Source organism: Nyctibius grandis, chromosome 5 (assembly GCF_013368605.1).
Source record: "Nyctibius grandis isolate bNycGra1 chromosome 5, bNycGra1.pri, whole genome shotgun sequence".
NCBI lineage: Eukaryota > Metazoa > Chordata > Aves > Nyctibiiformes > Nyctibiidae > Nyctibius > Nyctibius grandis.
The window spans coordinates 40269943-40283203 of NC_090662.1; the positions used below are offsets into that span (position 1 = coordinate 40269943).

General features: G+C 45.2%; 1 protein-coding gene across 1 annotated transcript in view; it reads left to right on the plus strand.

The window, feature by feature from the left end:
• Positions 1-1590: 1590 nt before the first annotated feature.
• Positions 1591-13261, plus strand: part of RASSF3 (Ras association domain family member 3) — a 52033-nt gene continuing 40362 nt past the window's right edge. The window contains exon 1 of the mRNA XM_068400972.1: positions 1591-1908. Coding sequence (XP_068257073.1) covers positions 1780-1908 — 129 coding nt within the window. The 5' untranslated portion in view covers positions 1591-1779. The remainder of the gene's footprint in view (positions 1909-13261) is intronic.

Genomic DNA, 13261 nt, shown 5'->3' on the forward strand with positions numbered 1-13261 from the left:
GGCATTCAACTGAAAGCTATCTTGAATGCCATGGGGCTTTACAGTGCCAACAAGTAGGCTCAAGATGTGACACATTCACATCTGTGATGTTTGTTAGACTCTATTTGCTTTTAAAAGCTATGCAACCTTCTAATCTGCCAGATGCCAAACTCCATACAAAAATCTAGGAGAATCAGAATTGACGGGAAAGCTGGTATTTAACATCCCCCAAACTGATTAACTGATTTTAGTTCTCAGTATGAGTTGTTTTGCTGGTCTTGAGGTGACTTTATCAATACGTACAGCATACTGGTGTGGGAAGAGCACTTAACTGGCAGAAACAGACCCAGTCCCTGCCTGGGTGAGGGGATAGGAACGGCCGCATGCAGCAGGCGAGGAGTTAGTGAAGGATCAGTGAGGTGGGGATGGGGAAGAGGGACAGGAGACATCAGCTAATGGTGTCCCAGATACATCTGTGGCCAAGTACTGAGACCATGGGAACTGACAAATTGGCTTAGGCCATGGCTTGGTAAACACGCAGCTTCAAATCTGTTTAATCTAAGGCTATGCCCTGGTGGCGAGTGGCTGATGTGACTCACTTCCCCCCCGCAGGACCACTGTCGTGGCACGGGGGATGGCAGGAACACCGGACTGAAGACGTGCAGGAAAGGCAAGTCTGCTTTTTCGGGCAGCTGCGTAGCTTTAGGAAGCTGTACCTTAAACCCAGTATCCTGCCCTAGATAAATTAAGGGAAGACATGAGAAACTCTGAAGCAGGTAATTACGGAGTGACTTGGCCTTCAGGCATTGTCTGTCTTTTCCCCCATTAATGCCGAGTTTGATGTACGCCCTGCGTCTTATCAGAACTTTTGTGCTTTTAAATATGTTTCCCAGTTGCAGCTCTGGATATTCTTGCTATCCGTACACATATCTAATCTCTGCTGAGTCTTCACAAGCCTCCCTCCTTGCTACATCCTGGGGCGATGAATTCTATTGACTTAATAGCCCGTGGGCCTGATCCTGCGAGGAGAGGCCAGGGCCAGCCAGCCACAGCAGCTGTGGGAGTTCAGGGTTGTTATTCATCAGCACGATTGGGTCTGCTACCGGTTGCAAAGCATAAATTCAAAGATTACTAGAAGAACAACACAGGAAAGGCTTGCAATTATTTTGCCATTGGTTATTTTTTAATAACTTTGTTCTTACAGGCACATAGGAGAGTGAAATCAGGTAATTATTAGGGAAAAGTTTGGGAACTTCTTTCTTTAGCAAGGCCCCTCTCAACTGCCTCGTTGCTCGTAATTAATGGGGGGGGGGGTGCTGAGGTACCAGCACAAGGCCGGGAGGAGGTCAGTAGCTCCAGCCCACGCCCGTGCTTTGATCTTTCGCCTCCTCCTGGTCGCCCCGCGGCGGTTGGGCCCCGGCACCCGGCTGCCGGGCTGGCCGTGCCGGCGGGACCCCCCCGCCGCTCACGCCGGGCCGGTGTTTCGGGGCGCGGTAGGCGGGCAGCGGCCGGCTCCCGCCCCCTCACCTGCTGCCCGGGGCGGGCGTCCCGTGGGGTGGGCGGGGGCGTCGCCGCCTGGCGGGGCTCGGAGCGGCGCTGCCCGCCGAAACTTCGGCGGCAGGAAGGGAGCGGAGGGCGGGAGCGGAGCCGCCAGAGCAGCAGCTCCTCCTCCTGCGCCCCGGGCCCGGCGGCGCTGGGAGAGGAGCGGCAGCGGCGGGGCCCCATGAGGCGGCTGGGACGGCGCGCTCCGCCGCCCGGCCCCGGTACCACCACCACCACCACCAGCAGCCGCCGCCGCCGATGACCTGGACCAGCAGCATGAGCAGCGGCTACAGCAGCCTGGAGGAGGAGGAGTCCGAGGAGTTCTTCTTCACCGCCCGCACCTCTTTCTTCAGGAGGCCGCCAGGCAAGACCCGGGCCGCCCCGCAAGTAAGTGCCGCGCACCGGGCTGGGGGCGGCCTCGCCCCGCGGGGCAGCTGCCGCCGGGCCGGGTCGAGCCGGGCCGTGTCCCGCCGCCTCCCTTCCTCCGGCCTCGGCCTCCACGTGTCCGCCGCCCCCTCCCCCACGGGGAAGGACCGGCGGGAGCCGCCCGGGCCCTGCGACGGAGCGGGGAGGAGGCGGCGGGGAAGGGCTGCCCCCTCGGGCTTCGAGACCTGCGGCCGGGGCTCTTCTGCGGGCCGAGGGTCTCTATGGAGGGACCCCCCGCCAGAGCCGGGAGCCTGACGGGGTGCCCCGCTCGGAAGCCGGCCTGAGGGAGCCAGGCTGCAGGTCTGACCGCCCGGACTCCGGCGGGCTGGCGATGTGATCAAAAATCACGTTTCTGTGGTGAGTAACCGTGCGATCGGCCCTGCTGCCAGCTCTCCGCTGGGGTACGGCGAGGTCTGCCTCTTCACTCCTCTTACAGCTCATTTCGAGATGAATGACAGCCTCTTCAGCTGTTTTGTTGGCAGACAAAGGCCCTCAGAAGTGTTTAAGTGTCTTGGTTTAAGCATTCAAGCTCAAGAAATCAACTTCAAGTGGGCTTTGAAGTGAAAAGCTGATTAAAAACAAAGCAAAACCCCAAAACCAACCCCTTTTGTGATCAGCATTGAAATTTCAGTGGAGGACCTACGGAGCTGTAGTCAGAGTGAGAAGTGTTGGTGTGTTGAAGAAGCCTTGCCGTAGCAAAACCAGCCCTTCTCTCCTAGGAGCAAAACTCGTGTCAGGGGTACAAAATGGAACGGTCCCTGTCTGATCCGGAGCAGTCGTTAAACCATATAGGGTAAACGCCATGTTTCTTGAGCTAAGCAGTCCAGCTCCCTTTCATTTTTCTCTTCCCAAAGCGCAGGATCCCTTTCTAGAGGTGGTTTGTATCTTTGGAAATGATGAGCTAGCAGCCCTGTTTTGTTTATGCTGGCTCTTCTTCCCCTGCTCCCACTGTTGGCTGTGGCTTCTCTCTGTTCAACGCCGTTCCTCTGTACAAACTTTTGGTGTTTTTTCCCCACTGGACTTTGGTGTCAGTATTACTGCTGCTGTAGAGACCTAGTTATAAGCTTGCTTGTCGAAGCCTGGATACCTCGGGTGCCCTCTGGTCCACCCTTGGGGCTTGTCAGGACCCATCGATCATTGCCCACGGCAGTTCCTCTAGGCTATGTTGTGCTGCAGAAAGTCAACCTTGGTTTCTGTTTCTCCGAGGTTCTCCATCTGTTATACCCTGCTTGTGATTTGCTTAAAACTTAAGCCCTCTAACTGCCCCTCAGGAAATGCCTGCTCCTGTTTGAGGAAGTGCACAGAGCTTTCTTGAGCTTTAGCTTCCTTTGCCAAGTTTGGCAGGGAGCCTGGGTGCACCCTCTCCCTACACCTGAGCTCAGGCACCTTGTGCAAATAGGCTTGGCACTAGCTTTTTATCAGGTCATGGCTGCTTCCCCAGGGTGCTTCTTGCTGCACCCCTCCTCAGGGGTCGTCCTTTTCTCATCCTTCTTGAGTTTCAGCCTCCCACTAACCTGAGGGACTCTCTGGAAGTTGGCGAGTACTGCCGAGCATCCTTGAACTTCATCTGCTAACCTATTTGGCCAGCGTTAGCTGCCACCTGGCCATTACAGAGGAGGACTGTGGCGTGACAGTACTGTGCGAACAGATAACTAGCTGCTGTCAGGCTGCGTGTAGCTGCTGTGTCATGAGATGTGAGAAGGCCCAGGTCTTGATTCAGATCCTAAAAACATATGTGTGTCTTTATAATGCTGTTGTATGAGTTGTCTTACACAACTAGTATTTAGTAAGTAGTAAATTGTGCAAACACATAAATCGCTGTATGTGATGTTAACGTTTCCAAGCAAGAGGGAATGGGAAAAAAACCCTAAAATTTGACATTGTGCTTTAGTAATGTTTCCCAAAAGAATACTGCAGTGAGGTGCTGCAGGGTGCGTATTTAAATATGTATTGAGTAGCCTGGAACAAATTTATCTGTATTGCTGACTCTGCAGCGTCAGAAATGCTCAGCTAAATGTTTCTAGTCCTAAAGTTATTACCAGTTGCTCTGAGCTGCTGAGTTATAGAGGAAAGAAAAAAAATCCCCAAACAATGCTGAATGTGGATTTCAACAGTCATGTGGCCAGTAAGAGTGAGTTTCCCCTTCCAGCAATAACAATCATAATAAGCCTCTTTGTACGCATGAGGATGTTACTTTTGGTTTGTATTTGAGGTTTAGTCAAAAAATGCATGCTATGTCCCCTTGAGCAAAAAGAAAAGAGGGGAGCTGTTAGTTATTGTTTCTGTGTCTTTCTCAAGTATACAGATACGAAATTTTACAGTGTGGGTTTCTTTTCTTGTAGAAGACTGAAGTGCTGGCAATTGCTTTTATCCCTCTGTCAGCTCCCTCTGCCCCCTTTCCTGCAGGGAAGAAATGGGTTAGAGTGTTTCACTTGCAGCTGTCCCTGCAGAAAAACTCAGTAGTAGCGTTTGGACTTATTTTGTATCGATTTCCAAAGAAAAGAAGGAAAAAAGGAAATTAAGTAGCTGGGTGAATTTTTGTCTTCTGTTTAATGAGGCAGGGATGGACTTACTTAGGTACCTCAGTTTCTGCAGCTGAGACAGGATTAATGGATTGATACCAGTTCTGGTGTAAAAATCTTCTGATAGTACCTTTGGGCTTTGCGTAAGATGGCTTATCTTCTGTAGGGCGGTTAAAGGTTTGCCTCTTCCTCTCTCTCTCCCACTTCTAAAAAATTGACGCACAAAAACCATTACAGCATATGACAGGCATTGTGGTGTTTTGGGGCCAAGCAGTGGCCCCAAAGCAATTTCCTAAGCAAGAAATACTTTAATCTGAGGGCAATGTGGATAAAATGCAGGCTGCTTTATGCTGTGTTGTTGCTCATGGAAGTTTAGCTTTATTTAAGGTTTCTTCTGTGGCTGTTGCAAAATTTAAGTATCGGAGGCTAGATTAAGCTGAGCATGGCCCCGTTTCATGTTTGCAGTGGCTCATTTAATAAATGAAAAAGGAGGAACTGTAAATTTTTTTGTCCTGCCAGTGTGACTACTCATGTGAGGTAAAGTTATCCATGTGTGCATCTGCTTTTGCAAGATCAGACCCGTGCTTCTGTATGATCAAGCCTTTGGAAATTGTCCATTCCCTGTAGAGAAAATACCAAAATAAGATGTTTTGCAAACTTTTGAAAGCTGACCCCTTTCCCTCCCTCTTTCCTTCCGCCCACCCCCATCCTTTCAGGAAAAGTGAAAACAGTCATGCCTGCTCCTGCAAGCCCTGCCATATGTTGGAGGGATACGCATCTTCCTGCATATGTTTTTCTACACTTCCCTTCCCTGTGCTACTTCCCTGTATTCCCTCTCTTTGAGCGGCGTTGATGTAAATCCTCGTGATACTTCTCCTTTCTCAAGCGCCTTGATGGACGGTGGCTTTTCAGGCGCTATGGTTAGCACGTGGGTTAGTTCCCAGCCTTGCTCAGCTCCTGTCTTCCATGAGGATCACTGCAAACACCTGGGGCCATCCCTGTGCTTGGTTTTGCCTGCTCTGTGTTTCAATGTCCCCTGTCCCTGTAGCTATAACAGTTAAGAGACATGAGATATTTCTCTCTCTGTAACTGCCCTTGGCTGTGAGAGGGGGCACCACTTTGCTTTGGGAAGCACTCCTTCAGAAGCTGGCGGTGCTGTGAAGATCATGGATCCCAGCTGTTAGAAGAGGGCAAATCCTGCAGCTTGTATTCAACATTCGACCATGAATAGTTTGCATGCAAAATGTGAGAGAGCTCTGCCTGAAGTCTAGTGTAAAATAGCTGGGAGATCTGAAGGTTGGCACTTGGATACTGCTCTCCTTTTTAAAGGAAAAAGCAACTGTGTGTTTATGCTCTGTTTTTCACCATTTCATATAGAGCTCTTTAAAAGTTCGTTCAAGAGAAATGCAGTTGCTTCCGTTGGCAGTTGCCAGAAATGCACGCTTTCCGCTTCTTGCCTCGCTGTCAACACCAGTCCTTCCCTGTCTGAAGTCTGATTTCTCTCTCTCTCTTCCGCTTATGGTCTTGGTCTTCACGGCTTCCAGACCCGCTGTCTTAGTTGCTTCCCCTGCACCCACACCCGGTGCCCCCTGCCATAACATTGTTTTTGTGTCCGTCTTTTCTGCGCGTCAGTGGAATTTGCAGGTGTGGTAATGGGGGTGGGAGAGGAAATTAATTTAAAAAGCTGGAAATGGAAAGCGGATATAAAAGAGCAGAGGAGGTATGAAGGGGAGAGGCAAAAAGCAGAGGGTGAAAGTCTCATCCCTAACTAGTCCTGGCAAGGTAACCAGGCATCTCTCATTCTACTGTTGGAAGGTTTGCAGGGAAAGATGTAGCTTTTTTTTTTTTTTGAACGAGTGACCTGGTACAAGTGTGAAAAAAGAGAGAAATTTCTGGGTGCAGCAGCCTCTTTTTAGGTCTGGTCCATGTGAATTTGCACAGTGGGTCAAGGCATTTAATTGAAAGAAAGAGAGATAAAAAAGTGTTTTATTTGGGAAGAAAATGGTTTCTTGGGGTAAAATGCAATTTGTGATGGCTTTGTTTAACCAGCGTCCGTTATAGATAAGTTCCGCGTTGTTTGGCCATTACAGCTCTTCCTGGGTTTCCTTTCAGTGGCATTCCCCAGGGAAAATGGCTCTCCTGACTACCAGAACAAATGAGGTTTCTAATTATAGGGTTGCTTTGGAGCCAAAAAGTTTAGGTTTGTTTGACGTGTAGTCATGAAACTTATTTTTTTAAAAAAAAAACCCAAAACAACTAAAAATATCCAGTAACGTTTCATTCTCTTTTTTCTTTGTTTAAATCAGTTTGGCAGTCAGTGAATATTATAGGATAAACATTGTTGCAGCTAAAATACTTGAAAGTTAAGAGTTGAAGGAATGAGCAGGGTAGAGATTGTGTCTATTTTAAGCCCATGTCGCTGTCGGAGTAAACTAGCGGTCCTTATTTTGTGTTTTTGCCTCGCTCTTCTCTCGGGGCACTTGATGTGGGGTGTGTGTGTGTCAGTAGCTTGGAAGAGCATGATCACCGTTTTGGGGTGAACTCCAAGTCCCTTTCTGGTGTCTGAGCCTCTGGAGGTGAGATGAGATTTATGCTCTCTGCGGAGGATGCTGATTGCTGTACACTGGTTTATCATCGCAGTTCGTTCTTGGAATCATCGATTTAAATTTTGAGGACTTAACTACTAACACACAAAAATCTAAGAAGCAAGTTTAGGAGAGATGGATTAATGTACTGTCCCAAGAAGAGCTGAAGTCACTAAAACATCTAATGAGTGCTGTTAGATTCAGCAGTTTATTTTAAGTGTTGTGAGTGCAGCAATAGTGGCAGGTAGTATTCAAGCTAGGTGACTAACTCTTATCTTTCCACTTTTTCGTTTAGTCTGTTGTATTAATACTATATCAGACCCATCTCAGGCAGTTGCTTCTCTGTTAGCATAAACTTTTGGAGCGCCAGCAGTGTGTTACTGGCTTTGTTATTGACATTCGTTTGAATATCACCAGATAAACACTGGATTTTTTTTTTTTTCCTTCTATTTGGAGAAAAAAAGACTGATTCACCTATCTGAGTGTTGGAGTACAGTAGCTAGGCTTCTCACTGGTAAGAGCAGGAGTACCTAGTGTGTATGGTTTTGTGATTTAAGTGATGTAATTGAGTTGGGATAATCCTGTGGCTTTATCTAAGTGCAAAGGCAGAAGGGCAGAACTGCTGGAGCTTTGGACTTTCAATGAAGTTGGAAAGTATTGGGCACCTCTAGCATTATGGTCCAAAATGTTTAGACTTAGGTTTCTTTAGACATATGACTAGACATGCAGACCCAAGGAGTTTTGTCTTAACTGAAGAGTCTGGTACATTCAGGGAAGTGCTCTGCAGAGCAACTGAGCACAGGATCATCTGAATACACTAAAGAGATTGTTAAAAACCCATAAACAGGTACTTAAGGAAGGAGAGAATTTGGTACCCCATTTTCATGATCTCCTATTTCAGTTGTAGACCTGTATGTAAGAACAGTATCAGAATAACCATTTTGGAAGAGGTTCTTGCTGGCTAACATTTAGCCACTGCAAGAGCAAAATTATGAAGAAAAACGGAAATAAAACCTGATACTGCAGTTTGTCCCTTGTGTAAGAAGCCAGTGGCACCAGTGTTGGATTAACAGTTGCAAATAAACCGATTAACAGGATTTTAGATGAAGTGGTAGGTCTGTAATGCAGCGTTTGCCTGTGACAGTATACTTGTGAGCCAAGCCAAGCAATGTGAGCGTTGGGAAGAGAGAAGTGAGAGTGACAAGTCTCCATCGTTCAGCTCTCTTCATGGACAGACGTCTAGGGCCCTGGGGACTTCTGCAGGCTGCACGCCAGGCCAGGCTGTTTAATATGTATAGCACTTTCCTCCCAGGTAGAAATAATAGGGGTTCTTTGTATGCATTTATATTCACGTTAAAAAAAAAAAAAAGAATGTGTATATTACATTTTATATATATATATTTTTTATATATATATATACACATACATAGAAAGATTTGTACCTTTTGACACCAGCATTCAGGAAAGATCTTAAAACCATCCTGTCCCACAGACTTCAGGGGCATGTGCCGGTGGGACTGAAGCTGGCACAGCGTGCTGTCATCCCCTCCAATGTCAGTGCAGCGCTTACCTGACTTTGCTGTTGTCAAGCTTTTGTTTGAGTTTAGGTGCCTGTAACAAAGCCTACACATTTCTGTAGGCAGGTATGAATTGACTTGGGATGAGTAATTGCTGCTTTCATTCTGTTTTTTGGCGCACTTGCTCTTTTGTGAGGTTGATGAAATACTGCAGACAGTTCTGAGGAGAGTGCTTCCTATGCGGACATGTATTTGGCCATGCTAAGTAGCCACATGTGATTTATGTAGCAATTAAGATCATTTTCTAGTTACTCATCTGTGTGTGTGCTGGAGAGGAATTTGTGTTCCTGTATATGGAGGAATCTGTGCTGTACTGAAAATAATAGTAAAAGCAGCAGTGGTTCATCTGCCTCAGAGGAAGCATCAAGTGTTACTGCTGGGTATGTAGGAGTACTTGGCGTGCTGGTTGTCAGCTGCTCTGTCTCACTCTTTACCCACTAAGTAATTGTGGAAAATGCTGTTGGCAAGTGCTTTTTTCTTAGACATAATATACAATAATACAGTAAGGACAAATTACAAAGGCAGTTGTCTGTAATCTTTTATAGTTACCCCTGTTGTCCATAGTTAGGACTGCTTGTCTTGTGTTCTGTCTTTTAATTGATCCGAGGTGTGATCAAGTGCATGGACACACAGTCTAACCATGCTGTACTCTTCCTCATAGTGCACAGTCCTCGTATCTTGTGTTTGCAGTACCCAATCAATATGGTCTCTCTAAAGCATGATTAGTAGTTATAAAAACTGAAGATAAAGGTCTGTTCTGACTAAAGATGACAGTTTGCTAAATAATTAAGTGCTTAATCTTATTTCCACTGAAGCAAGGATCACATGATTTGGCTTGTCCCCCTGAAGAAAAGTTTGGGATAGATCAGATTTGTTAATACTGGCAAAGTAGCTTAATGCCTTTATTGATGGCTAATAACCTCTATTGTAGAGAACTTCCTCTCAGTGCCTTCTTATACATAGCTGTGCTTAGGATCACACTAGCCTGTAAACTTGGAAGAGTTTAGTTCAGGTGTTTTATTTAGAGTGTTACTTTTCTTTTACTGGGTTGCTCCCTTCTGAAGAATTCTGCTCCTCAGGAACAGAACCTACTCGTCTTGCTGTTTGGTCCACCAGCATTTTGATTTAGTATGTTCGCTTATGGATACATAAGCTAAGATTATGGAAGTCTTTTTGTTTAGAGCTGCTACTCATTTCATTGCAAAATATCTTCATGGTTCATCTGAGAAGCATCTGGTAAAGCTGTATAAACTCTAGCAACCGCACTAGGGATTTCAGCATGACCCATAGTGCTTATGTGTACAGAAACTGGCATATTCTTTGGCACTGCTTAAAGAATTAAGAACATGGTGGTTGCGTGTTGCATAATGGGAGAATTGACCTGCATTGTTTGTCCTAATGTCTGAAATGAGTAAGTTCAAGGTTCAGTGCTGTTGTGAGATAGGCATAAGAGTCAGTGCAGTTTTTTTCAAAATAGATGTAATTTGAACTACTATATTATGATTCTTTATTCTGTTGTTACTGATGTGCACAAAGATTATGTAGTGTAGGCATACACAAGCATGTCTATGTATTGTGTTACCCTTTATGAAGTAAAGGGTAAAAAACGATTTTTTTTTTTTTTTTTTCCAGCTCTGGTTAGCTTGCTAGTAGTAGAAAAGTTGACATGTGGCAAGTGACCTAGGCTGTGCCTAAAGCGATGTAGCCAGCTGCAGGAGCTGATCCCAGAACTGTCCAAACTGGTGACTTAAAGACTGGTCAGCCCCTTTTTTTTGTTACTGTGCGTGTGTAACTTTGGAAAGCAGTGGCGAGAGAGGGTTTATGCAGAAGCATTTCTGGATCCATGATGCTAGACTGTTTAACTTAAGTGTTGAAGACCAAGGAACAGAAATATGAGCAGGAGAAAAGTTCATTTTAATCCTGTGGAACGTGCAGGCTCCCCATTTGCAGCAGCAGGAGTACCTGTGATGCAAAAATTAGACCTGTGTGATGGCTCTTATAGTACAAGGGTAAATGCCTCAATGGGTGGTGCTCCTGAAAACTGATGAAATCCTTAAATCTCCATGAGGCATGGACCTGGCAGCTGAAGGCTCGAAGTACGTATTGCTTTCATATTTGATAGTTAAGAAATGGAGGAGGAGGAGAAAGAAGGAATCTTTGCGTAGAAGACTTGCTCCATCTGTTGCAGGATGATAAATAGGAACACTTATCTGCTGCTGAGAGCAAATTGGAGCAAATTATTCTGGTTGCATGTGAGGCATGGTAGAGGTCTCATTTGAGACGGGGAGTTGATTTGTGACTTGGTTGTCTTTCAGGAGCTCCAGCTGAAAGGAGGAAGAAAAAGTGTTATATCTGTCCTGCTGTAAGTGTAGGCTAAATAATGGCCTGTTCATATTTCTGCACCAGGGAGTGATGTCTTGTGTCCTGTACAGAAATGGACAGTTTAATCAGAAGTTCGTACTTGGATCAGTTGCTACGTCAGGTGCCCATATACAAATGCTGGCACTGGAAGAATACCAGACATGGAGTCAGGGGAACATCACTTGTGCAGGCAACCTGATGTGAGCAGTAACCAGACTCCCATGGAATCTGCACAAGAGAAGTCCGCTTTATTAAGAACTGTCATGATACTCCCAGCTTTCATGGAGCCTAACTTAGCACAGCGTTACTTTTCCTATGCAGTGCCTACAGAAACTGTAGCCTTGTAACTCTAAAATCTTGTTTTCTCTATTTAGAAGTGTTTCTAAATCTTTTTTGAGCTAATTTTGATGTAAAATCTAATATTAAGGACAGTTTGCTGGTTTTGCATGAGTTAGCAGGTCAAGTTAAAATAAACCAAATCTTGGGAGTATTTAACTTGATATTCAGGGGCCCTTCAGTGATTGAATTAAGGGAACTCCTTTTTCCCCTTCAAAGAATATGCAGTGTGGGGTGATGACTAATGAAAGGAGTCTTAATCAGCTCTTTCTGTAATGAAAACCATTTAGCTGCTCTTAGAGAGCCCAGTAAGTGGATCTCGGGATCTAAGTGGATGGATTCACAGTATTCTCATGGAGTGGGACCATTGCAGAGTTCAAAGAGTGGACCATCTTTTTCTATTTGCTAATTTAATTTAGTTATTTCCCTGGGGAAGTGACTCTTAAAATACCATTGAATTGCTTTAGTTAACTTTTAATTCACTATAGTGATAAGAGACTGGTTCATGTACATATGGCTGTCTGAGGAGACAGCTAGCGCTTCTGGACGTCAGTCAGATAAACCTCTGAATTGGATCATCACATTATTTTCAACTGTGTTTTTCTATTCTCATTTAATCTAAAGTCGAATTTATTTATGTAAGTTGCCTTTCTTAAGTTTGTTTCTTTGGGCTCCATGACTGACAGTAAAGAATTATTACTGTACAGAATGATTTCCGCCCCCCCCCCCCCTTCTTTTCTCTTCAAGGTCCTGGCCAAGTGAGAACCTGTTTTATTCTTTGGTTACAAATTACTTTCCCTTCTCCTTTTAGTCTGAGACTGACTCGCACTGCTGTGGCTTATAACAGAATTGCTGACAAATCTAAATACCTTCTCTCAACATTCTTTATATCAGTTGTGAAGTATTGCTTTGGGTCTGATTTGGACTTCATGGGAACAAGTTTGTTTTCATAGCATTTGAAAAAACAGTATTAGTGTTCAGCTGACCATGTGATCCACTTCTCTGAACTTTCGTTGGTCCCTTGCTTGCCTAGGAGGTAGTTTTACTGCTTTTTAAAAAGTATAATGTTCTCAAAACGAAATTCAACTTACCTAACACCATTACATTTTAATTAAAGTGTACTAAAGATAATATCTTCTACAAGATTTTTTGATTCTGTGCTGTGAGTTGCAACTTGTTTCTTGAGAAAATACTCAGCAGACTATGTTATCAAAGAGGCAGAGAATTGGGAGAATGCCCTTTTTCCTAGCTCAAGCATCTGTGCAAGGGGGCTTCATGAGGTGGATTTGGCTGTGGGATTTCTGGCTTTTTGTCACCCTGGTCTGAATTCTTGAGCTTCTGTAAAATGAAGCAGACAGCTCATGTGCTTAGTATGGTGAGATTTTTATTCTGAATTAGGCTGGGTGCCAATTAGCCAGCACACAGTGTAGACAGTTCCTACATCTTAGACCTGATCACAGGTTACATAACATTATCCCACATAAATGCCAAGTACTTAGGCGAGGAGGAGAACCAGTGATTCTTCTTAAGCTGATGGATGTCAAATACAAACTGTCTCTGTTGCTAGTGGAATATAGCCATCAGGATTTTCTCCTTGGTTTATTAAACCATAGAGTGTTTGTGGTTGCCTTGATATTGTGATAGCAGGTTTGTTATAAAATAGAGGGGAAATAATTCTTGGTACACACCTTTCTCGAGTTCTGAATAAGAATGGAACTGTCTGTAAAACAATAACCCTATGGAAGTGCCCAGCTGTCAGAGAATCAAGTTGGCTTGAAACGCGGCAGGTGGTGTAATGCAAATCGGTTTGACTTCTCTTTGATCACCAAATCACAGTGAGGTTCCTGGGAGGTTAATTGTGTGTTTTGTCACAAAAAGCCTCACTTTGTGTTCACCTGTGCCTGAGAGGAGTGTGTGAAGTGTGTTTTCAGTC